At 51.5% G+C, this 20,939-nt stretch overlaps 8 protein-coding genes and 1 non-coding gene across 9 annotated transcripts; 6 read left to right on the top strand and 3 right to left on the bottom strand.

Moving 5' to 3' along the window:
- Window positions 1-307: 307 nt before the first annotated feature.
- On the top strand, window positions 308-3,337 carry UHO2_03627 (uncharacterized protein; the record flags this gene model as incomplete). The annotated part of the gene is made up of 1 exon (XM_041554233.1): window positions 308-3,337. The coding sequence occupies one exon, from the start codon at window positions 308-310 to the stop codon at window positions 3,335-3,337; it is 3,030 nt and encodes a 1,009-aa protein (XP_041410167.1).
- Window positions 3,338-4,038: 701 nt separating this feature from the next.
- Window positions 4,039-5,454, bottom strand: UHO2_03628 (uncharacterized protein; the record flags this gene model as incomplete). The annotated part of the gene is made up of 1 exon (XM_041554234.1): window positions 4,039-5,454. The coding sequence occupies one exon, from the start codon at window positions 5,452-5,454 to the stop codon at window positions 4,039-4,041; it is 1,416 nt and encodes a 471-aa protein (XP_041410168.1).
- A 1,303-nt stretch (window positions 5,455-6,757) lies between these two features.
- On the top strand, window positions 6,758-7,228 carry UHO2_03629 (uncharacterized protein; the record flags this gene model as incomplete). Its single annotated transcript, XM_041554235.1, has 1 exon — window positions 6,758-7,228. One exon carries the CDS (start codon window positions 6,758-6,760, stop codon window positions 7,226-7,228), a length of 471 nt encoding a protein of 156 aa, XP_041410169.1.
- Window positions 7,229-8,808: 1,580 nt separating this feature from the next.
- UHO2_03630 (uncharacterized protein) lies at window positions 8,809-9,792 on the top strand (the record flags this gene model as incomplete). The annotated part of the gene is made up of 1 exon (XM_041554236.1): window positions 8,809-9,792. One exon carries the CDS (start codon window positions 8,809-8,811, stop codon window positions 9,790-9,792), a length of 984 nt encoding a protein of 327 aa, XP_041410170.1.
- Window positions 9,793-9,827: 35 nt separating this feature from the next.
- Window positions 9,828-11,424, bottom strand: UHO2_03631 (uncharacterized protein; the record flags this gene model as incomplete). Its single annotated transcript, XM_041554237.1, has 2 exons — window positions 9,828-10,485; window positions 10,583-11,424. 2 exons carry the CDS (start codon window positions 11,422-11,424, stop codon window positions 9,828-9,830), a joined length of 1,500 nt encoding a protein of 499 aa, XP_041410171.1.
- A 1,258-nt stretch (window positions 11,425-12,682) lies between these two features.
- On the top strand, window positions 12,683-14,020 carry UHO2_03632 (uncharacterized protein; the record flags this gene model as incomplete). The annotated part of the gene is made up of 1 exon (XM_041554238.1): window positions 12,683-14,020. One exon carries the CDS (start codon window positions 12,683-12,685, stop codon window positions 14,018-14,020), a length of 1,338 nt encoding a protein of 445 aa, XP_041410172.1.
- Window positions 14,021-14,308: 288 nt separating this feature from the next.
- Window positions 14,309-15,193, bottom strand: UHO2_03633 (uncharacterized protein; the record flags this gene model as incomplete). The annotated part of the gene is made up of 1 exon (XM_041554239.1): window positions 14,309-15,193. One exon carries the CDS (start codon window positions 15,191-15,193, stop codon window positions 14,309-14,311), a length of 885 nt encoding a protein of 294 aa, XP_041410173.1.
- A 518-nt stretch (window positions 15,194-15,711) lies between these two features.
- UHO2_03634 (uncharacterized protein) lies at window positions 15,712-20,232 on the top strand (the record flags this gene model as incomplete). Its single annotated transcript, XM_041554240.1, has 1 exon — window positions 15,712-20,232. One exon carries the CDS (start codon window positions 15,712-15,714, stop codon window positions 20,230-20,232), a length of 4,521 nt encoding a protein of 1,506 aa, XP_041410174.1.
- A 287-nt stretch (window positions 20,233-20,519) lies between these two features.
- Window positions 20,520-20,627, top strand: tRNA-Gly(GCC). Its single transcript has one exon. It is a non-coding gene; the product is annotated as a tRNA-Gly (tRNA).
- Window positions 20,628-20,939: the final 312 nt, after the last annotated feature.

Consider the following 20,939-nt stretch of genomic DNA (forward strand, 5'->3'; position numbering starts at 1 on the left):
TGTCTGTCTTTTCTCAATCATAGCATCTTATCAGCACTCGCTCAAGCTTTCAAGTTGCGAGCAAGTCTTTTGCCTGGAGGGAACGGTGTTGAGTGTCGAGTGCAAAGTGTCAAGCTTGCTTAGAAATGCGCTTTGTGTTGGTTGTGTCCCCGTGGCGCGCAAAGAGTTCTCCGGTGGGAATGCAAAAATAATTCAGGCAGAGGAGCCCTCTCGAGACCACCATCTCATCTACCACTAATTGACAGTGGGACGGATGTCGAGCTTTCAATAAGCACACAGTCACCTCTTGTCGGTGGCCTTTACGAGCATGGCTGCACCACCGACCCTTACCATCGGCCAAGTTGACGTGGAAGAAGTTCTTCGTTCGCCTCCAACAACAAGCGCACCTTTGATAGCGAACGAAGACGTTGCAACAGGCTCGTATAGAAGGCCTTCGCTACCGAGTCCAACAGCGCCCATACAGAACGTAACCGCTTGCTTGCCACTCAGTTCTCCTGGTGAGGAGAGTAAAGGCGAAGATGTATCAGAAAGAGGTGGGAGGAGACAAATGCTACGATCGGGAACAAGTGGGTCAATAACACCACTTCCTGCGCCTAGTCCTGACGCCACGAGGACCAACAGCAGTAGCAGCTCGTTGAGCGCATCCAGTAGCACAGCCGGACTCCCCACCGCAAGCGCCACTGCAACTAGTGAAGCAACCCACCAGCAACCCAGCCCTAGCCCTTCTCAGCCACCACCAGATCCACCACTTCTGGACAGTGCAAGACCAGCACTGCTTCACTTTCGTACAGCAAGCTCGCTTCGTAGTCCAGAATCCTCCGCCGACACTGCCTCTATCGCATCACGCACCGACCGCTTCCTTTCCGTATTCCCAACTCCAGCAGCAGAAGAACTTTTTCGATCACCTTCTCAAATGAGCTCCTCTTCCGACGCAGATGGCTATTTCACTGCTCGACCCGACTCCCCCGCCGACCAGCAGAACGATCTTTTGTCGCTATCCATCCTCCCCACTCAATCTGCAGCAAAGTCTCGTAGCACCCTCAGACGCGAACCAGCCTCTTGGTCCGCTCGATCGTACTCTGCCGCTTCTTCCGACTTGATCGATAGCGAACTTGCTCCCACTCTAGCGGCTACTTCGATCCATGACGAAGCATGCTTTGTCGATGGAGAACCGCATTTTCCAGTCTCTCTCATTAAGACAGGAACACCACAAGATGGGATTAAGCGCATTGATTTCCTGAGCTTGCTACCACCGGAGTTATCGCTGTGTATCATCTTCCATCTGAACTCTCATCTCGATCTCCTCTCCTCCGGCTTGGTTTCAAAACGTTGGCGAGCCTTGGCGCAGGATCAAACGGTTTGGCGACATCTATTCTTTGCTCAACCAGGTTGGGCTATTCGTGAAGACGCACCGCTTGTTCTTCAGCATCAAGAACAACTGCGGAGGATAGAAGCACAGGCGAAACGAACAGCAGCGAGAGAAGAGGCGGAGAGACTGAAAAGGTTACAGGAACAGAGGAAGGCTGCTTCAACCTCAAGTCCGTACCTGGATAGATTGGCGGCACTGAAGAGCTGGCGAGAGACACTGCACATTCCTTCTTTTCCCACTTTGCTAGCTGCAGGTGCGGGTGGGAATGGTGGGGGAAAGGAGGTTGATGTAGATTCCGGCCGCCCGATTGGGGGAGGGATGAGTCCCTTGCGGTCGCCAACAGCAGCAACTGGGAGGTTTGGACTCTTTCTCAGCCCAGCAAGGCCCACACCAAGCACTCCAGCTGGAACGAGGAGAGCTCAAGAAGCAGCTTCCTATTTCTCCAGCGCAAAAGGCGGGCTTGGGCTAAGTCGACAGCCCAGCACAAGCAGCTCCATTCCCGGTCACTCGAGAAGGGAGTCTATAGATTCAACATTCGCAGAGGTCATCGAGGCGGAAGAGTTTTTCGCTGCCTCTTTGGATTGGATTCGACTTTACAAAGATCGGTTCATCCTAGAACAGAGGTGGATGAGACCTCATCCGAGTGCTGCGCGTAAAACAGCTGGTGGTTCGAGAAGTTCTTCTACCCAACGTACAGCTGGTGACGGAGAAATGTCTCGTACACTTTCTTCCACCTCGACCACTTCAGCTAGTACTCCACCAGCCCACACTCAGTCTAGTAATAGTAGGGCAAGAGTCTTCGAACCAACCAAACGCTTCCTTCGCGGCCACACAGACTCAGTCTACTGTATTCGACAAGATGACGGAGTGGGGACAGGAACAGCTGGTAAACTCGTCAGCGGGTCCAGAGATAGGACGATTAGGGTATGGGATGTTGAAACCCGAGTCTGTAAGCATCTTCTCAAAGGCCACACGGCTTCGGTGTTGAGTTTGCAGTACGATGAAAGAATTTTGGTTAGTGTTAGTTCGGATGGAGTTGTTTTCGTTTGGGATTTCGCTTCAATTCTTGCTACCTCCAACACCACTCCTCCCACCACACCTTGGACAGAAGCTCCGGCGAGTTCTAAGGTGGAAGTGGACCCGGAGTCAGGAGCTCTCGTCCACCATTCCAAAGACCGTCTACATTGCGTTCTGCGAGGTCACACATCAGCAGTCCTCGATGTGGTGTTCGACTCAAACTGGATCGTCACCGGATCAAAAGATGCCACCGTTCAAGTTTGGCGTTGTTGCGATCTTCCCCTTTCCCCATCCTGCCCCACCCCCTCTTCCTCTACCTCTCTGGTAGCCTGGCGCAAATTCACCCATTCAGGACCAGTAAACGCCGTCGACCTGCAACACAACCAAGTCGTCTCCGCCTCCGGCGAAGGTTCTATGTATCTATGGGACCTCAATTCGGGCGAAAAGTTGCACAAGTTTTCAGGTCACACAAAAGGGTTAGCCTGCATAGTCTTTAAAGGGACTACGCTGGTTAGTGGTAGTAATGACCAGACGATTAGAGTCTGGGATACATCTACAGGGAAATGTACGCATGTGCTGGGGGAGCATCATATGTTGGTAAGGACCGTGGCCTTTGATGCGGTTAGAGGGGTCGTTGTGAGTGGGGGTTATGATCGGTTGGTTAAGGTTTGGCATATCGACCCTCCTTCTGCCACCACTTTTGAAGGGGAGGGGGAAGTGAAAGAAGCAGATGAAGGGAATACAGTGGAAGGGAACGAGGGAGAGGATGGAGAGGAAGGGGCGGAGGGGGAGGTGGCCTTGGGTCGGTGTCTGAGGGATATCAAATGTCACCGGGCTCGAATCTTTGATGTTGATTTCAACACGACAAGGATTGTTTCGGCTAGTGAGGATCATTTGATTTGTATCACTAGTTTTGGGGGGCAGGGGATTGATGCTTCCCTTTTTGCCTAGACCTTGCTCCTCGTTTCAATGCATTTCTACATACTCCCCCTCTTTATTTGTCTATGATGTTGGTGTGAGGATGTGATGGCGGTGACCCGGAGATCCCAGCTTGACTCACACGGCTGCACAGCAGAGAGCGGTCTCGACAGGGATGGTGCCAACAAGAGCGGCTCAGGAAGAACCAACGTCGCGCCAAGAGGTGGTGTGGACGATGAGTGGGCTAGTGTCGCCGGGATCGAAGTAGGGATGCCGGACCTCAATCTGAGCTACGCCAATCCATATGGTTTAGATCACTTTCGAAGAGTGCTTCTCCTTCCTCGCCTCCATCTGCATCTGCGAGAGCCTTTTCTTGCGCCACTTTCTCAACGGTGAGTTATCGCTCTTGACAACGCTTGAAAATTGTTGGAATAGGAGGCTGAGAAATTGAGGGGAAAAAAGGAATGTTAAATTGCCTAACTCGAGTGAGTCGCTTGCGAGCTCCCAGCCGTGGCCGTAAGGGGCAGGGAGGGAGAGCGAGCGAGATGACTCAAAGCGTTGCGACAAGATGGGGTTGTTGCGCGTTGGTCACGTGCCCCCTTCGCTCACAACCGTTCATAAAATGCTCTCTTCGCTTCTTCGTTCAAAAATGTTCTCTCCGCAATATAACCCCACTTTTGGGGTTTAGCTTTCTCTTTCTCTTCCTCCTGCCGTTTCTCTTCGGCCACTGTCGCTTAAGTCCATCCTAAAGCATCTAAAATCGCATGTTCCCGGGGTAACCTATACAACGCTTCGTCCTGCCTCTCCCACCTGCTTGTTGAAATGTCGAACCAGCTTGGCCAGACTAACTCGACCATCCCCGCCCTCGCCAATCTCGTTGCCTTGACGGTCCCGATATCGTCTTGTAGAGCAGAAATGACATGGGTTGTGACTCCTGCTTCTTCTTTGAACGCGGGGGTGGCGCCGAATTCGCGTGCGAGAGCCCAAAGTTCGGAAGTCTCGGGATAGAAGACGATGGTGCAGCCAGCCAAAACCTTTGTTTTTCGTGCGGAGATGAAGTCCACGACCGAGGGTTTGGTAGTGGGGGTGGGGGTTTGGGATTGGAGTTTGTCATAGGCAGAATACCATTCATTGTGAATGGAGTCGAGGATGGAATAAACTCGGTCGAGTTCGGTATCGTCGTCTACTAGAACTGCGTGTGAGATGCTTTCTGTTGCTTGGGTCTTTTCCTCTGCTGTCGGACTATCTGCTGTTGTTTGCGCTGCTACCGCATCGCTGCTTTCAGCCTCTGTTGAACTTTCATCAGCCGGTGTCGCACTATCACTCCCATCCGGCATAGCTGTGCCAGACCGTGATCCAGACCCATTTGTTTTACCCAATTTCTCATCCAAGGCCTCTTGCATCTTTGCTAATGGTCTTGCTTCTCGCTGTTCCGCCAATTTGCTTTGCAACTTTTCGGTTTGTGCTACAATTCCTGCCGCACCGGGCGGAGCTAGCGTTGGAGGCAAAATTGGAGCATTAATATCCCCAACGCCCACAAAAAACTCATACGGCACTACCTGCAACAAATTCGGACTCTTACTCCAAACATCCTCTCTATCATCAATAATCACCACCATACTATGATCCATGGGGAACAACTTATCCAAACTCTTCCTCACCAAACTTCCATTTTCATTCCTCGACACGATCCTATTCCCAAAAATACTCGCATCGGGATCGATCAGCTTGCACACGAGATTCGCGTACGACCTCGTCCCCATCGTATACACATGCAACTGGTACTTCTCTGATAGCTTCTTCAGGATTTCGGGCACTCCAGGTCGCAGTTTGACGTAGTACCAACACGCTCGTGATGCTTTTAGTGCTGCCGCGGAGTCTTTGGGAGCGGGGGGGTCGTCGTCATCTTTGATCTCTTCTCCGCCGATACCGAGACGGAACTTGGCGACAGACTTGAGCGCTTCGTAATTGGGATTGGATTCGTCTTCCATCCATTCACCAACGGTGGGGTCGACGGCTGTGTGAATTATGGTTTGGTCGAGATCGACGACGAGTGCAAGTTTGCGTTGGGAGAGGAGATGGGTGGTGGTTTCGGGGCCAAGGCGTTGTGCTTCTTTGGCCGAGACTTCGACGGCGGCGTTGGAGTGCATGACGGAGAGAGATGCGGATTCTTCGAGGTTGCGTCTGTGCGTAGTGGAGTAAAAAAGAGAGGAAAAAAAAAAAAAAAAAAAAAAAAAAAAGATTGGCAAGGTTGATGTTGTAGCGACACTTGCTGAAATGAGAGATGATGGTGGGAAGGTGAGAGGGCTACACTTCTCCTCTCCTCTCTTCACTACAACATCTTCACCAAAAGCCAGGTGTACTATTAGCAGCCTCCCTTGCCGCTCGTTTCTGCGCTCGGCCGCTCCTTGTCGAGCTTCGAGGACCTCACGGGTCTTTGCCTGCATTCCACTTGAGGGTTATCGAACTTTTTTCATTTTTACAGTCATGTCCAAAATTGCCCGGCATCTAATTAATTTGATATGGTGTTCTCAGGTCCTTTTCATGATGATGACCAGTACTCTTTGTTCTCTTTGACAACACCCACTTTGTGTGGTATGGTTGCAAAGCTTGGATAGCCTGCTATCAGAATATGTGAGAAAAAAAGGGTGGTCCCACCAAAGAATATGCTGGAATTTAGGTTGGTGCTCTTTGAAGCCCCTCCTCCTCCTCAATTAATTCTGTACCTTGTGTAACTTATCGCTTTGCACAGAATTGAGCTAATAGACCATGCTCGAAACTTCATATGATTGTAGTATGATATAAACAAAGATGTTTCAGGGTGTTTTGATGAGCTTAGGACATCATATGGCAATACTGCTGTCAACATGGCAAGGAGGGCAAAAAATCAATATGGGGAGGACTAAATACACCACCACTCACCTATTACAGGTCAAAGAGCTGCTCCAAGCAGGTTTCTCAACAAGGGAGAGAGCAACTAAACTGTCTATCAACAAATCCAGCATTGCTGAACTGGCAAAACAGGTACCAGAGAGTGAATATGTGAAAAGGACCCCTGGGAGGCCCCTCCTCCTCTCCTCACACCAACAGGCATTACTCACCAGAGGAATTAGCAAGAATTCTTATACTTCAGCTACTGAAGCTTCAGCCTACTGGCTATGACACTATCAACTTTGTTTGTCCAGACAAACCATTACACATGCACTGAAGCAAGCTGGACTTAAGTTTAGGGCAAAAAGAAGAAAACCCTTGCTCACAGATAAACATAGGAAGGCAAAGAGGGTGTTTTCCAAGGAGTATAGACATTGGACTGTTGAACAATGGAAGAATGTCATCTGGAGTGATGAAAGCAAGGTTCAATGCATTGGAAAGGGCTTGGAAAAGTGATACTGGTCCAGGGATGTCAACTATGATATATATATACCTACACTGCAGGGGGGTGGCCACAGCATCATGATTTGGGGGTGTATGACCTGGGCAGGCCTAGGTCTAATGGTCTATATAGATGACAAACTGAATTCAGAGCATTACATTGAGTTGCTGGAGGAAGCAGTGCCTGGTAGCATCTTGAAGTGGAAGAATATACAGAGAATTCCACCAAGGGATAAACTGATCTTTCAGCAAGACAATGCCTGCCCTCACACTGCCAAAGTCACCAAGGAGTACCTGGAGGAGGTCAAACTCAATGTATTGCCCTGGCCTGCAATGTCTCCAGACCTGAATCCTATAGAACATGTGTGGCAGCAGCTGAAAAAGTGGCTATATCAGCAAAGATATACTATCAACAATAAAGCTCAACTCATTGCAGCTATCAACAGGTTTTGGGCAACTTTTCCCAAGGAATCAGTCCAGGCACTCATAAAGTTGATGCCCAGGAGGTTACAGGCTGTAAGGGTTGCAAAAGGGGGCCATACAAAATACTAAAGTATAGTATATAGTAATTTAGGAGGAGCTTTACACTCAAAAAAAGTTGTGGCACTTTCACTGTGCACAAATGTGGTCCAATCACAACAAAACTTATATGTACTTGTAGCTCTCAATCTCAGCTTTCCAACAGTATGTCACAAGCTACACTTCATTGAGGATACCAGCTCTTGAGAAGCAAAGTTGATGTGTGGTTTTGAACGTGACTGTAAAAACACGGGTTTTTCGAAGGGCGCGTTTTTGGGGGAAATTTGAACGCCGCCCAAGGAAACGCAGGTTTCCAAAAACGCGATGAAGTCATAGGGCCAATAAGAGACGTAACCTAACAGTAAGCATATGAAACACGACATGGCATCTATCTTCTCCTCGGTTATTGGATAGCCGGTATGCCGATGCCTATCGCGATGATCGGGCCTGACGCAAGCCGAACGCCGCACAGACGACAACATGCCACGGATCCGAGTGAGCAAAGGTGGTAAAGGTGTGAGATTGAGGTCACATACTTTCACTGTTGTGGAGTGAACTCCGTTCTGCATTTTCATAATACCATCAATTGAAGATTATAAAGTACGATATGCTGTCCTGGGGCCACTAGCAGGCTCCTCTATCACAGGCGTATGACTTCTTGAATGCTTATCATTTCTATAATGGGTTGTGTCTGGGTGAGCATATATATACCGTATCGCTATCTTTGATCATACCCGAGCGAGATGAGTCACTTCCTATAGCACTCCTGAGTCGTTGCCCTCTGCAGTACCCCTGAACCGTTGCTATGGCAACCCTTATGTGCTTCATTGTATTCGTCGCTTATGCATGATCTCGGTCCCTCGGCGTCTCGGCTAAAACTCATGAATCCCGTTTGGAATGTCGACTTAACTTCAACTCCATCTCCTGACGTGCGTGTGTGAAAACGCGCGTTTATTATCACTTGGCGCAGCTTATGTAAGCTTTTGCGCTTTTTTTTTAATTTTTTTTTATATTTTTTGAAAAACGCGCCCTTCGAAAAATCCGCGTTTTTAAAACCGAACCTTCAATTCATACACAGACAATAGGAGAGCATAAAGGGAGGTTAAGATTGCGGGGTGAGCGTGAGTGTGCTCACAGGCTCGAGAGGCTCCAGGACCTCCATAAGGGATGCCGGATGAGCGCAGGAGAGCGGGAAGACAAGGGGGCGAATACAGGGTGGGAAAACACTTGAAGAGACGGCGAGATTCTGCTAAGCGAGCAGCTGCGAGAATGGTGGTGATTGGAGAGAGAGCATTCTGCTGCTGCGCTATGACTTGGCAGAATCTCTGACCACGAACCACATCACGTGACCTTTTTCACTTGATTACCAAACGCAAAAAGTTTGATACCTTTTGGTTTTTTTCCGTGTTATGTATATACACTTTCGGTTATGTTTCGTGCGATTGAGTCCAGGCGGGAACGTATTAAACGAAAATAAAATAAAATAAGTTTCAAAATTTGAGCTCGAAAGCGCACGGTTGCACAACCAACGTGCACACACCTGCACCAACTGTTTCTTCTTGAACCTTTTCCTTCTTCCTCACCACCAACACCACTCGAAAGGAAAGCGTAAGATGAACGACCTAACCTCAGGCCTCGCCTCTTCTTCACCCACAACCTCAGCTCCGGCGCCAAAGCTAACCTCTTCACAACGAACAACCATCATCTCCGCAGCCGAATCATTCGTTAAAACTGCATTCGCCAACCACGATCCCTCCCACGACTATCACCACGTCAACCGTGTCCGTCTCCTTGCCCTCTCTCTCACCCGTTCGTCCGAACTAACACCTCTCGACCTTCTTGTCGTCGAACTAGGAGCTCTATTCCACGATCTCACGGATTCCAAATACTCTTCTTCCTCCCTCGATCCCTCTACCGTCCTTGCGCCTTTCTGGGCCTCTCTCCCTACCCCCTCCCCCATTTCCGAGACGCAGAGGGTGACGGTGGAGAAGATAGTCGAAAACGTTTCATGGAGTAAGGACGAACGTCGTCGCACCCTCTCACCATCCCATCGCACCTCCGCCGACATTGCCCTCTCTGAATGGTTGGAAAGCTGTAAAGAATTCCAAGTGATATCTGATGCAGATAGATTAGACTCAATAGGAAGTATTGGGATCATGAGATGTGCTGCATATAGTGCCAAGGTGGGTAGAACGTTGTATGTGCCCCCGGCGAATGCAAAGATGGATCCAAACCCGCCAGCGGAACAGGGGGAGGGGTGGAATGGAAGTGCGGTTGGACATTTTTATGAGAAATTACTGAGGATTAGAGGGGACAGATTGTACACGACCGAGGGGAGAAGGGAGGCGGAAAGAAGACAGGGGGTTATGGAGAATTTTTTGGAGGAATTGGGATTGGAGTGGGTTGTTGCTAAACAGGGAGCGGAGATCGCGATGATGAGGCTGGAGGAGGAGGATGAAGACGATGAGGAGGAGAGTGAAGACCTTCCTCATCCTTTCGGGTCTGCTATGCGAACAATGCATTTTGTACAACACACAACAACCGAAAGCAACATTCACACGACCGAACCTCGCACTGAATTGAACGATCTATATTGATGCAAAATATGACTCTCCGAAAGAAGAGGTGGGGATTACACGACGCCATTCCAACCTAAGTCACTCTTCACCCCGCACAATGTCACATCAGCTGCAGGCGTATCTCTCACCCTCACCACCAACTTTTTCGCCCTTGGAGCCTTTCCTTCTCTCAACAGCTCCAATCCGTTTCTAATCCCTGCTAAACCGTCCGCTAGCACTTCAGGTCTAGCCGGCTTCAACTCTCCCCTTTCCAGTAACTTTGTCAGATACTCCAACACAGCGTGCGTGAACGTGCCGTTGGGATGGTAGAATGTTGTACTGAATGAAATCCTATGGATCTTCACCTTTTCCTCCCCCCCCTTGTTGACTTGCGCTATCGCTTCGGGCTTTGGATTACCAGCTAAACAGATCATTTCGGCTTGCTGTCCGCCAGAGTTTGATTGCAGGGCCTGCAAGCAGAGGTTGGCGGTGGAAGAGGAAACGCAGTCCATAGCGTATCTAAGTTTTCCCTGTGCACCGTGAGTGGAAAGGGTAGTTGAGATGGAAGAGAGGATGTTGGATGTGGGTTGATGGCGGTCGATGCAAACAGTCACACCTAGGGATTGGAGGTAGAAAAAGTTGGCAGGGGAGGCGACGGCTATGATGTTCAGGTTGGAAAGTGAGGAGAGTTGGGTAGCGTAGATACCCGTGATTGCTGCTCCGCCGTAGATACTACACCCATCACCAATCGATATCAATATGGATAAAGAAGAAGTCAGTTTCAGCGTCGACTATCGCAAAGAACATGAGGAGGGGCGGAGGGACTTACACAATCCAATGTTTCCCTTCTTCTTCGGTGATCTTCAAATTTTGTACCTTCTCCGTCAGGTCTTGGATGTTAAAAGGGGGAAGTTTGAAGAACGCAAATAGAGCAACCGCAGCAGTAACAAGTCCAGTGCCCAACGTAGCAGCGTCTTCATCCTCCATCCCTTCCGGCACCTTCGCAAGGGTTCCCTGTTTATGGACCGAATATCTTTGATATCCTCCTGCACTAAGTTGGCGCGAATCAGCGCAGGTCCAGACTCTGTCACCCACTTTCCACCCTTTCTCGTTGTTCTCCGGAACTTGGACTACAGTCCCTGCGATATCACGTCCGAGAATCCAGGGGAAAGCGGGGATCCCAAAGTTATACGAAACAGACTTCCAATCCACTGGATTTAATCCAACTGCATCGTTTCCAATCAAAACTTCATCGGGGTGCGAAGGGACGGGGATAGGTTGGGAGGAATGGAGCTCGAAGGATAGGGACCAGCCTTGACTGCATGATCGGACCAAGAAAGCGTCGTTGGAGGGAGTTGAGGGAGACAGAAGTGGTGTAGATGGATGTGAGAGGGAGGAAGTCGAGGATGCGGATGATGGGCGGCGATGAGGTGAGTCTTCATCGGAAGAGGATGGGTCGGAATCGGCCCATCCTGCACCGAGGACTACTTCATGGTCAGAGGGGGAGAGGAGTTGTCGTGCGGCTTGTCGTTCGGCGTTGGTGTATATTGGGAAGAAAGATGGGATTGTTGAAGGGTCATCATTGTGCTTGTTAGCGAGCGGGTGAAATGAGGAGGTGGATGTGGAGTGGCGGGAGACAATTTCTGCGTCGATGATTTCTAGTTCTGCCATCGTTGCCGACGATCTCACTACTTATGAGGGTTAGTGATGGTGGTAATGATGAGACTAGGTAAGATGTGGAAGATGGCGTCGAGAAGGAAAGAGGGATAAGACGACGTATGCTGGAGGTAACAGCTCAGACGGGGACAAGAAGAAAAGCTGAATGGAAAGCTGAACGGCGGTGTGTTTGTGCGACAGTTGTCTGGAAGAAACGGACACGAGTGGCTTCCTCAGAACCAAGATCACACAAAGGCAGCAAGCCACAAAGGGAGCCGATTGCGCATGATCGAGTCAACCTTCGAGTCGAACAAAGCATGTCGTTTCAGAGCTTGCGCAAACAGCGCTAACACCAGGAAACTTGCTGGTCGCCTCGGCGATCATAATCAAACAATCACCGGCAGTCGAGGACCCACCAACAGCACTCTGATCGATGCATCGAGCCAAACGCTTTGAACCACACTCAGCTGATTGCAATCTCACCAATCATCCACACGCCAGATCCGATTGTGATGGTGCGGCAACGGCGGCGGGTGAAAGGGTTGGAAAATTGTGATGATGGACTTGCGAATTGCGTTACCTTCGATGGCGAGCGAGCACGTCAGCTGTGAGAGTTGAAAGAGTGGGGGAAGACGTCGAGTTGCGCGCTGAAGCATACGCTTCTTGCCCAAGGAAGCAAATAATGAAAAGACGTGATTCTTGACCAGAGTGAGAGCATCTTAGCTTGGCCCTTCCCCGGTCGATGACGTTGTGGGTCGGCAGTGTTTAAGGGGGTAAACTTCGACTTCAGTTAAAGCTTGTTGCGCCATCGATGCTCTAAGGACGATTCGTCTCGTCTGGTCGAGTCTTCGAAAGACCGCATCGTGTGCGAATCAAGGCAAAGAAGCTTAACCCGCAAGTTTGGCTCCAAGGTTGAGCGTTGCGGCTCTTTATCCCGTGATTCGGGTCACGATCGTCTAAGCACTGCGTGCAGGATTCTCTCTATCAAGGAGAGCTTATCCACACTCGAAGCTTCTTGAGTCTCTTGAGCTTTGTGGGCCGAGGAAAGCAATTGGTTGCGGATGTTGTTGCGCTTAGAGAACGCAAGCTGTGGAATCTCAAGCACGTTGGACCCTAACCTGAGGCATCTCTGCTCATGTGAATGCAAAGCAAGCCCATCCTCCTGTGTATATATTGAGGTTGGCCCAATAATTCGCCTTCTGTACTTCTCTGTACCCTATCACGGCCTCATAACAGCCTCACAAAATCACCTTCGCTCATACTGACCACAAAAATGGCTCCTACCGCCACCACCGTCGCTCCCAACGACGCCACCAACGTCGCTCCTACCGACGTCAAGGGTACCTCACGCATCCAACCCGACCCTGAAGTCGTTCAGTACCCCAAATTCGACAAAGACCCTGTCACACCCGAAGAGGTTTTCGCTCGCGCTGAACAAGTTTCTGAACTCCTCCACCAAGATGAAGCCATCCGTGACCGTGGCAACGTCGTCCCCTACCGTCAAGTTCAGCTCCTCAAAGATGCCGGCCTGGTCACCATCCTCGGTCCCAGATCTGCCGGAGGAGCCGGTTTGACCTGGAAGGAAGCGTACCAAGTCATCCGCATCATTGCTCGTGGCGATGGCTCCCTCGGTCAACTCATCGGCTACCACTATCTCTGGTCTTGGACTGCTGCACTCGTCGGTACCGAAGAGCAGCGGGCCAAGTATGAGGAGTGGATCACCAAGAACAAGTACTTTGTCGGTGGTGCAGTTAATCCCCGTGATGCCGATCTTAAGGTTCGTGAAGACGAGAAGAACCCCGACCAGCTGATCTACAACGGCAAAAAGACTTTCTCGACGGGAAGCAAGATCAGCGATGTTACCATTCTCGAGGGCTCTTTGCCTGATGGTCAGCATGTGTTTGCCGCTGTGCTAAGCAGACAGCCTGGTATCCAGTATGGCGATGAATGGGTCGACACCTTGGGTATGCGTGGTACCCAATCTGGCGGCATTAGCATCTCCAACGTTGTCGCCCCCTGGTCCGATGTGCTAGGATACGTCAACAAGCAATTCCAACCCTTGGGTGCTTACAACACTCTCAACCTTCCCCAAATCCAACTCGTCTTCACCTCTTTCTACCTTGGAATTGCCGAAGGCGCACTCACCCGTGCCGCCGCTTACACAAAGGCAAACACCCGTGGATGGCCCTACCAGCCCACACCTGTCGCTCGGGGCACCGACGAAGCCTACATCCAAATTGGTTACGGTGATCTCCAAGCCAAACTCTGGGCTACCGCTTCGTTCATCGAGAACGTAGTCAACGAAGCGAGCGAGATTCTCCACACAAACCCCAGGCAGAAGATCACGGAGGAACAGCGTGCTAAATTTGCTGTCCGCGTAGCTGCCGCTAAGGTGAATGCGGTTGATGTGGGTCTAGCAATCACGAGCCAGATCTACGAACTGACCGGTGCTAGGGCTGTCGCTGGCAAGTATGGTTTCGATGTGGCGTTTAGGGATCTGAGGACCCACTCGTTGCACGATCCGATTGCGCACAAGAGGGCCGAGGTGGGTAGGTTCACTCTGCATGGTCCGGGTAAGGACGGATGGCCTACTCCTACTTGGTATACCTAAGCGCGACACTGATTTGTCTGTGATGCGGTAGTTTCTCGACATGTACTCTCTCCTTTCAATGAAAGACAGTATTCTGTAGTTCCGGCCCGAATGAAAACATTGAACTTGTGCGATGGATGTCTGAAATGCTGAGGAATGTCTGATAATCTTGCTGATGGTGTGATAAAAGTACAGGTATGCAGTGGTTCTTTGGCAGATCCGGGTCGATCAACGCAGTGCGAGATGAGGATCGCTGTCACGAGATCAGCTTTTGTGAGGGTATATTGATGCCGTGCCTGCTGAGACGGTCTATGTTGAAGCAGTCTTGGCTTTCTTTGTAGGGCTTCTTGCCTTCTTTGTAGGGCTTCTTACCTTCTTTTCGGGGCTGGCGACCTCTGCCTTCTTCTCTGGACTAGCAACCTTCTTCGCCTTGTTTGAGGACTCATCGGCTTTGCTGTCACTATTGGCCTCCTTCAGAGCCTTTCTCTTCAGCGCCTTCTCCTTCTTCTTCTGTCGGAACTCGGCAGCTTTCTGCTTCTTTGTCAAAGCACGCTTGCTTGGTGGTGCTGCCGCAAGCTTTTTCTTCTCGAGCTCTTCTTGCTTTTTCCTCCAAGCATCCATCTGATCAACAGCATCTCTGGCATCCAGGTTCTTGCGTTGTGTCTCCAAGAGTTGCTCCTGCACGTACTTCTGGAAACGTTCCAAGCGACGTTTGTGTGCCTTTCCCTCAAGATGTGCTGTGACGAGGTGAGGCGTCTTGAGAACAGCAGCTTCGCAGACAATACAGCGCGAGGCAAAAACACCGTGTTTCTTCTCGCCTTCTGTGGGTACGTAGATGGGGTCTTGAATGGCATCTTCTATCGAGACTTGGGCGGCAGCTTCCTCTTCCTTTGACACCTTTTCGGCTTCATCGTCCTTCTTGGATCGCTTGCGCTTTGTGCCAGCTTTTGAGGCGTCATCTGGACCCTCATCGTCTGATTCTGAGCCACCCTCACCCTCATCCTCTTCACCGTCCTCGTCTTCATTCTCAACATCGCTGTCATCGTCGTCATCTTCGTCGTCACTTTCGCCTTCAGAACTTGAAGATTCGTCGACTAGCCTGTCGATACCGATGGCGGTGTCGTCTCCGGTAGCATGCTTGATCTCGACGGCGTCAGCCTTCTTGCTGGTGGCCTTTGCCACTCGCTTGAACATGTTTATGTTGGAACGGCGGATGTCTAGGATACAGAGTGTTGGTGAAAAGATCAGGATCAGGAAGCAGAAAAGTCAAGCTGCAATCCAAAATTTCTTGAGAAAAGCGCCGAGTTCCGCTCTGTCGAAGATCGGGCTCTGGCCACGCCTTCGCATCGGGAATCAGATAAAGCGTGAATTCGGCTGTGCGCTCTGCTCCACAAAAAGTTGAAACGCACGGATGCATGTGCACTTGCAACACCTTTAACTCACACTTGCTCACCTCTTTGGCGTAGCCGAGGTGGCTGACTCCCTGTTCTCGCTCTACCAACACCATCACAGCCATCTACTCCAACTCCAACATAGAACGGCCTCGAAGGCGGCGGACGCTTTCTTCAGGACAAGGGCCGCTCAGTCTCTGTTCGCCACGAATGCTCGATAGGATACAAAGGACGTCACTACTTCTCCCGACTGGCTCGCTGCTGGCTGCTGCGCACTGAGGAACATAGAGAATGGTCGCAGCTCTTGTATAGCCCACCACAATGTCTTTGGACGACCATCCTCACGTCGTCGCAGAGCGTGCAGCCCACCATTCCGTCCGAACGTGGCTTCGATCTTTGCTTCGCAGGCCGTCGGATACAAACGCAGATGCGGGGCCCTCACAAGGCCCTGCTCTTGCTTCGTCAGATGCCTCCTCCAACATCGGCACAGATATGATCTCTTTCCATCACACTATGGAGGATGTCGATCGGCCCCACTTTGCTCCGCCGCCAAGATCCTTCAGTGGTGGCTCTAGCAATGGCTCTTTGTCCTACGAAGCTGCGGCACGCAAAACATTGGCTCAACCAATCGCGACTCCCAGAGCGGCACCTTCCCACACTTCTCAAGACCTCTCACCGCACGACACACTTGCTACGAGCACATCATCTCCCAAGAGCCCTCGGCTCGGCCGCAACCTGTCCATCAGTATGGCCTCCTTCACAGACAAACTGCAGCATCAAAGACGGGCAAGCGCAACCTACCGCCGCATGCGATCACCAAGTGCAGCTGCTGAGCCCGACATCTCTTCCGCTCCTCTTACCCGCAGCATATCGTGGAAAGTCGACTCAAATGCCCCACTCGTCTCCTCCCCACCGCCTCGGACTGAGAAAGACGAAGCCTTCTCTGCGCTGCTAGCACGTCCTCGCTGCGGTGACCAGCCGGGAGTAGAGGCTAGCAGGCCTGCCGACAATTCGGCCCTGGGATCCTCACATTCCTCGAGCACTCAAGCCTGTTCAACGGAGAGATCGTTGTCCGAACCGACTTCTAGCCTTGCTCCGCCTGGTCATACACCGCCAATACGCAGTTCAACTGCCACCACAATCAACTCGACTTGCTCTCATCTACCTACCAATGATGCTGGCAATGAACTGCTCCTGCCTGAAGGCGAGCAGATGCTCAAAGTCACGCACAAAAAGGTCAAGCCACGCACCTTCAAGCTCGATCCAGACCGTGGGCAAATCATTTGGGAGTCCAAGAAGAACAATCGTGTCAACCTCGAGTCAATCCGTGAGGTTCGCTTCGGTCCCTCAGCTGCATCCTACCGCACCTCGCTCAATATCTCATCCGCGCATGAGCCTCGCTGGATCACCATCATCTATCAGAATCGTGGCATCTACAAGGCGCTCCATCTCATTGCACTTTCGGACGCATCTCTGTCGCGCTGGCGTACCAGCCTGCTCCACCTTCAGTCTCTCCGCAGAGAATTGATTGGAGCTGCAGGCACTTCCTCTAGCCTTGAACATCGACGTCATCTCTGGATGCGTCACCACTGGAAGGATGCTGACCAGTCCAATGACGAGAAGCTCTCGATCGCCGAAGTCATGCAGCTCTGTCGCAGACTAGGCATCGAGTCAAACAAGGCCCATCTTCGACGCTGCTTCAATCTTGCTGATTGGCGCAATCGCGGCTATCTCGACTTTCATGACTTTCAGCACTTCGTTTCGCTCTTGAAGCAGCGAGCTGATGTGCAGGCTATCTTCGCTGCCTGGGCAGATCAACCACTGGATCATTTGCCGCCCACTTCTAAAGAGCCTGGTGCAGAGACAGCGATAACACAAGCAGCACCGCAGTTTGAGCGTCAATTAAGCTCGTTTGGCAGTCCGAGCACTGATGCAGCATCTTCGGCAGCTCCTCCCATCAAGGAAACCGCACTCCGTATCGGACCTGAGCCGTGCAGAACATGTGCCATCTCGATCGAGAGTTTCCGTCGCTTCGTCCGTGAAGAGCAGTGCAACCGCGAGTTCACCGACGGTCAGATTGACGATCTCTTCCGCCGTCATTGCAACAGTCGCCTTTCGACTTCAAATCCAATAGGAGCTTCGGTTGAAAAGGTTCAGATGGACTATGATGGTTTCCTCGACTTTCTCTCCTCGTCCGACAATCCGCCTCTACTCGATCAGCTTCCCCTTTTCTCTACGATGGTCGCTGATCCTGTCGATGTGCCTGTCATGACTAGGCCAGGAACATCAGCTGCCGCAGAAGGCGCACAATCTTCCGACTCGCAGCTAGACAAAGGAGGAGCTCAGGCACAGCAGCAGCAGCGCACACCATCACGCGCCTTTGCTGACACCACAGAGGAGCTGATTGCTGCCGGTGCAAGCGATTCGATGGCCAACACGAGGAAGGTGGCAGCCCATTTGCGCAAATCGACCGTTCAGCACGACATGACTCGTCCTCTAAGCGAGTACTACATCAGCTCCAGCCATAACACCTATCTCGTTGGTGGGCAATGGAAGGGCGACAGCACTGTCGAAGGCTACATCCGTGCCCTGCTCCAAGGCGCACGCAGTGTCGAGCTCGACTGCTGGGATGGCCCAAATAACGTCCCGCAGATCACTCATGGCCGAACTCTCACGAGTCGTGTCCCCTTCCAAGATGTCATCAGTGCCATTGCACGCTACGCCTTTGTCACCTCCCCCTATCCCCTCATCCTCAGTCTTGAGGTGCATGCTGATCCGCCCCAGCAGGAGGTAATGGCACGCATTCTTAGGGATACGCTGGGCGAGATGTTGCTGAGCCAGCCTCTTGGCTCGCAAGCAACGCCTGGCGTTGACGACGAGCTTCCGTCGCCTGAAGCGCTTAAATTCAAAGTGCTTGTCAAGGCCAAGAATGTCTCGGTGGCCGACGAACAGCGCAAGATGAACGATAAGAAGCCGGAAACCGGACAGCAGAGGGATGGAACAAGCGTAGTTCCAGCCGCGGTGCTTGAGCATTCAACCTCAGCCACAGATACCACGACAACAACCGACTCGGAGATCGAGTCGCGTCTCTCCAGCGCCAAGTCACTCGTCCGACGCGTCACCAGGCGTGGTCATCGCGGCGAAGCTACGCAAAGTGGTGCGGCGCGAGACCGAAACAACAAGGCGACGGGCGTTCTAGATGCACAGCGTGATCTGCAAAGTGCAGCCAGTCGCAGCGGCAAACAAGCCAAGAAGATGATGTCGACTGCGCTTGCCTCGCTACTCATCTACACCATCGGCGTCAAATGTCGAGGCTTCAACAAGAAAGAGTCGTACGCCAGGCAACACATGGTCTCACTGTCCGAAAAGACGGCGCTCAAGATGATACGCGACCCCATTTCAAACGAAGCGCTCATCAAGCACAATCGCACACATCTAACGCGTGTCTACCCATCGATGATGAGCTTTGCGCGTCTTCACGCTAGTCGCAACTTTGTACCGCTGGATATGTGGGCCACAGGATGCCAGCTCGTGGCATTGAATTGGCAGACGACCGACTTGGGCTTCGAGCTGAATCAGGCTATGTTTAGCCGGAACGGGCGGTGCGGATATGTGCTCAAGCCGGCTGCATTGCGGTTGAAGGAGCAGGGTAAGACGTTGGCCGGGAAGATCGTGAGGTTCTCGCTGGATCTGAAGATTGTGTCCGCGCAGCAGCTGCCAAAGAAGAGTAAAGCGGGTGTGGGCAAGGACAAAGAGAAAAGTGCTAGTCAGGATAATAGGGAGCCGATTGATCCGTTTGTTGTCGTAGAACTGCTGACGCCAGGTTGCTGGGGTAAGCAGGCCAAGGGGTTGTTGCGGAAGTCAACGAAACGAAGCTCTTCGCTCCCTGTGCAAGTGCAGGAGCAGAAGATTGAATTGCCAAACGACCTTAGAACGAGTCTGATCGCTACCGGCGCGCCAACGGAGTCCGTTGCCTCCGTAAACACCGGCCGTGCGCTGGATGATGGCGAGCGTCGACCATCTGTTGTCACTGTCGACAGTGTTCAGCCTTCAGAGACTAGCACCCTTTTTGTTCCGGAGGCCGAACCAACCACGGCAAATGCTCCTCTCTCCGACGAACGAACAGCCAGGCAAGACTCGGAGTCGACACTGCCTAAAGTAAACGCTCGTCCGAAGGCAGGTGCTTTGATGCCGACGCATCTGCTTCGTACGCCCACAGTCAAAGGCAACGGCTTCAGCCCTGAATGGCACACGGAAATGAGCGTGCTGATCGACGTTCCCGCTAGTGCTAGCCCGGAGCTTATCGCACTCATTGCAGCCACCAAGACAGTCTCGTCGCAAGCGGACCTGGAGCGCCTGAGTCGGGGCCTGCTCGATCTTTGCTTTGTACGATTCGAGATTTTCGACGACGATCTGAATGGCGAAGGCAGAGGCACAGGGTCGCACATTACCGATACAAACGGCGGTCCAGCCTTAACCAATGTCGCACCTGTGTCCGAGTCTCTTTCTAGAGCTTCATTGGACTCAACCCTGACAGCTCCTACCACCGCCAAAGACACTGACACAAGCATTTTGGCGGACAAAGCTACTGAGGAAACGGGAAGAGCCAGTTCAGACAGCGCATCCTCCGCAATCTCCTCAGCTTCCTCTCTGGCTTCTTCGATCGATGCCGAGAGTGTCGCTGCTTACAGCGTGTCAGTCGGTGCTCTGCAGCAAGGATATCGACATTTGCCGCTTTACGATCACCAGCTGTCACAATTTCTTTTCTCGACTCTGTTCGTTCATTCAAAGTTGCGATTGGTGGGGGTTATGGATGCTGGGTCACAGGCGATGCCATCGTAGACGACCCACCAAGTAATTTCTTAGCCCCCAAATTTCGAACCCTTTAATATTTTGCTTTTGTATTTCCTCTCACCATCGCCCGTTCGCAACTCGCAACATGAAACTTTCAATCAATCAACTTTATCATGCTAAGGCGCAAACCGCCGGACTTGAGTCACAAGGTGCTCTTGTAAGCTCTGAGGAACGGAAAAGATGGTGGGCGAGCTAGACGAAGATCAGGCCGTAAATGAAAATGTAATGGTGCGTGCTAATATAGATGCTAGTAGAATATGTAGTTACATAAATCAGCATTGATAGTGTAGGGGTATCATGAGTCGTTGCCAGTCTCATACACCAAATAGTTGTGTAAATCCACTCGATTCGACTCGACCGGGGTTCGAGTCCCCGTCAATGCATCTCTTTTTCCACTTTTTTTTTTTTTTTTTGAAGTCTTGCTGCTGAAGGTTACTTTCTTTTGCTCCATCTTCTTCTGCCCTTCTCGTCGCTATACCAACTCACGATAGTCTCGCTTTGAGACAACGCCACCTGAGTTCAGTACGAGGGAAGTTGGCGAACGCACACGAGCAGGACAGCGTTGTGTGGGTGGAAGGGGCTCGGGGTCGGAGCAGCAAAAAACACAGCACCGCTTTCTGCTTGCTCAAGTACGCGTCCACAACTGAAACCAACACTCGCTTTCTTTTCAATTTATAGCACCCAAGCAGAGGGGT

This window comes from Ustilago hordei, assembly GCF_900519145.1.
Source record: "Ustilago hordei strain Uho2 genome assembly, contig: UHO2_contig_06, whole genome shotgun sequence".
NCBI lineage: Eukaryota > Fungi > Basidiomycota > Ustilaginomycetes > Ustilaginales > Ustilaginaceae > Ustilago > Ustilago hordei.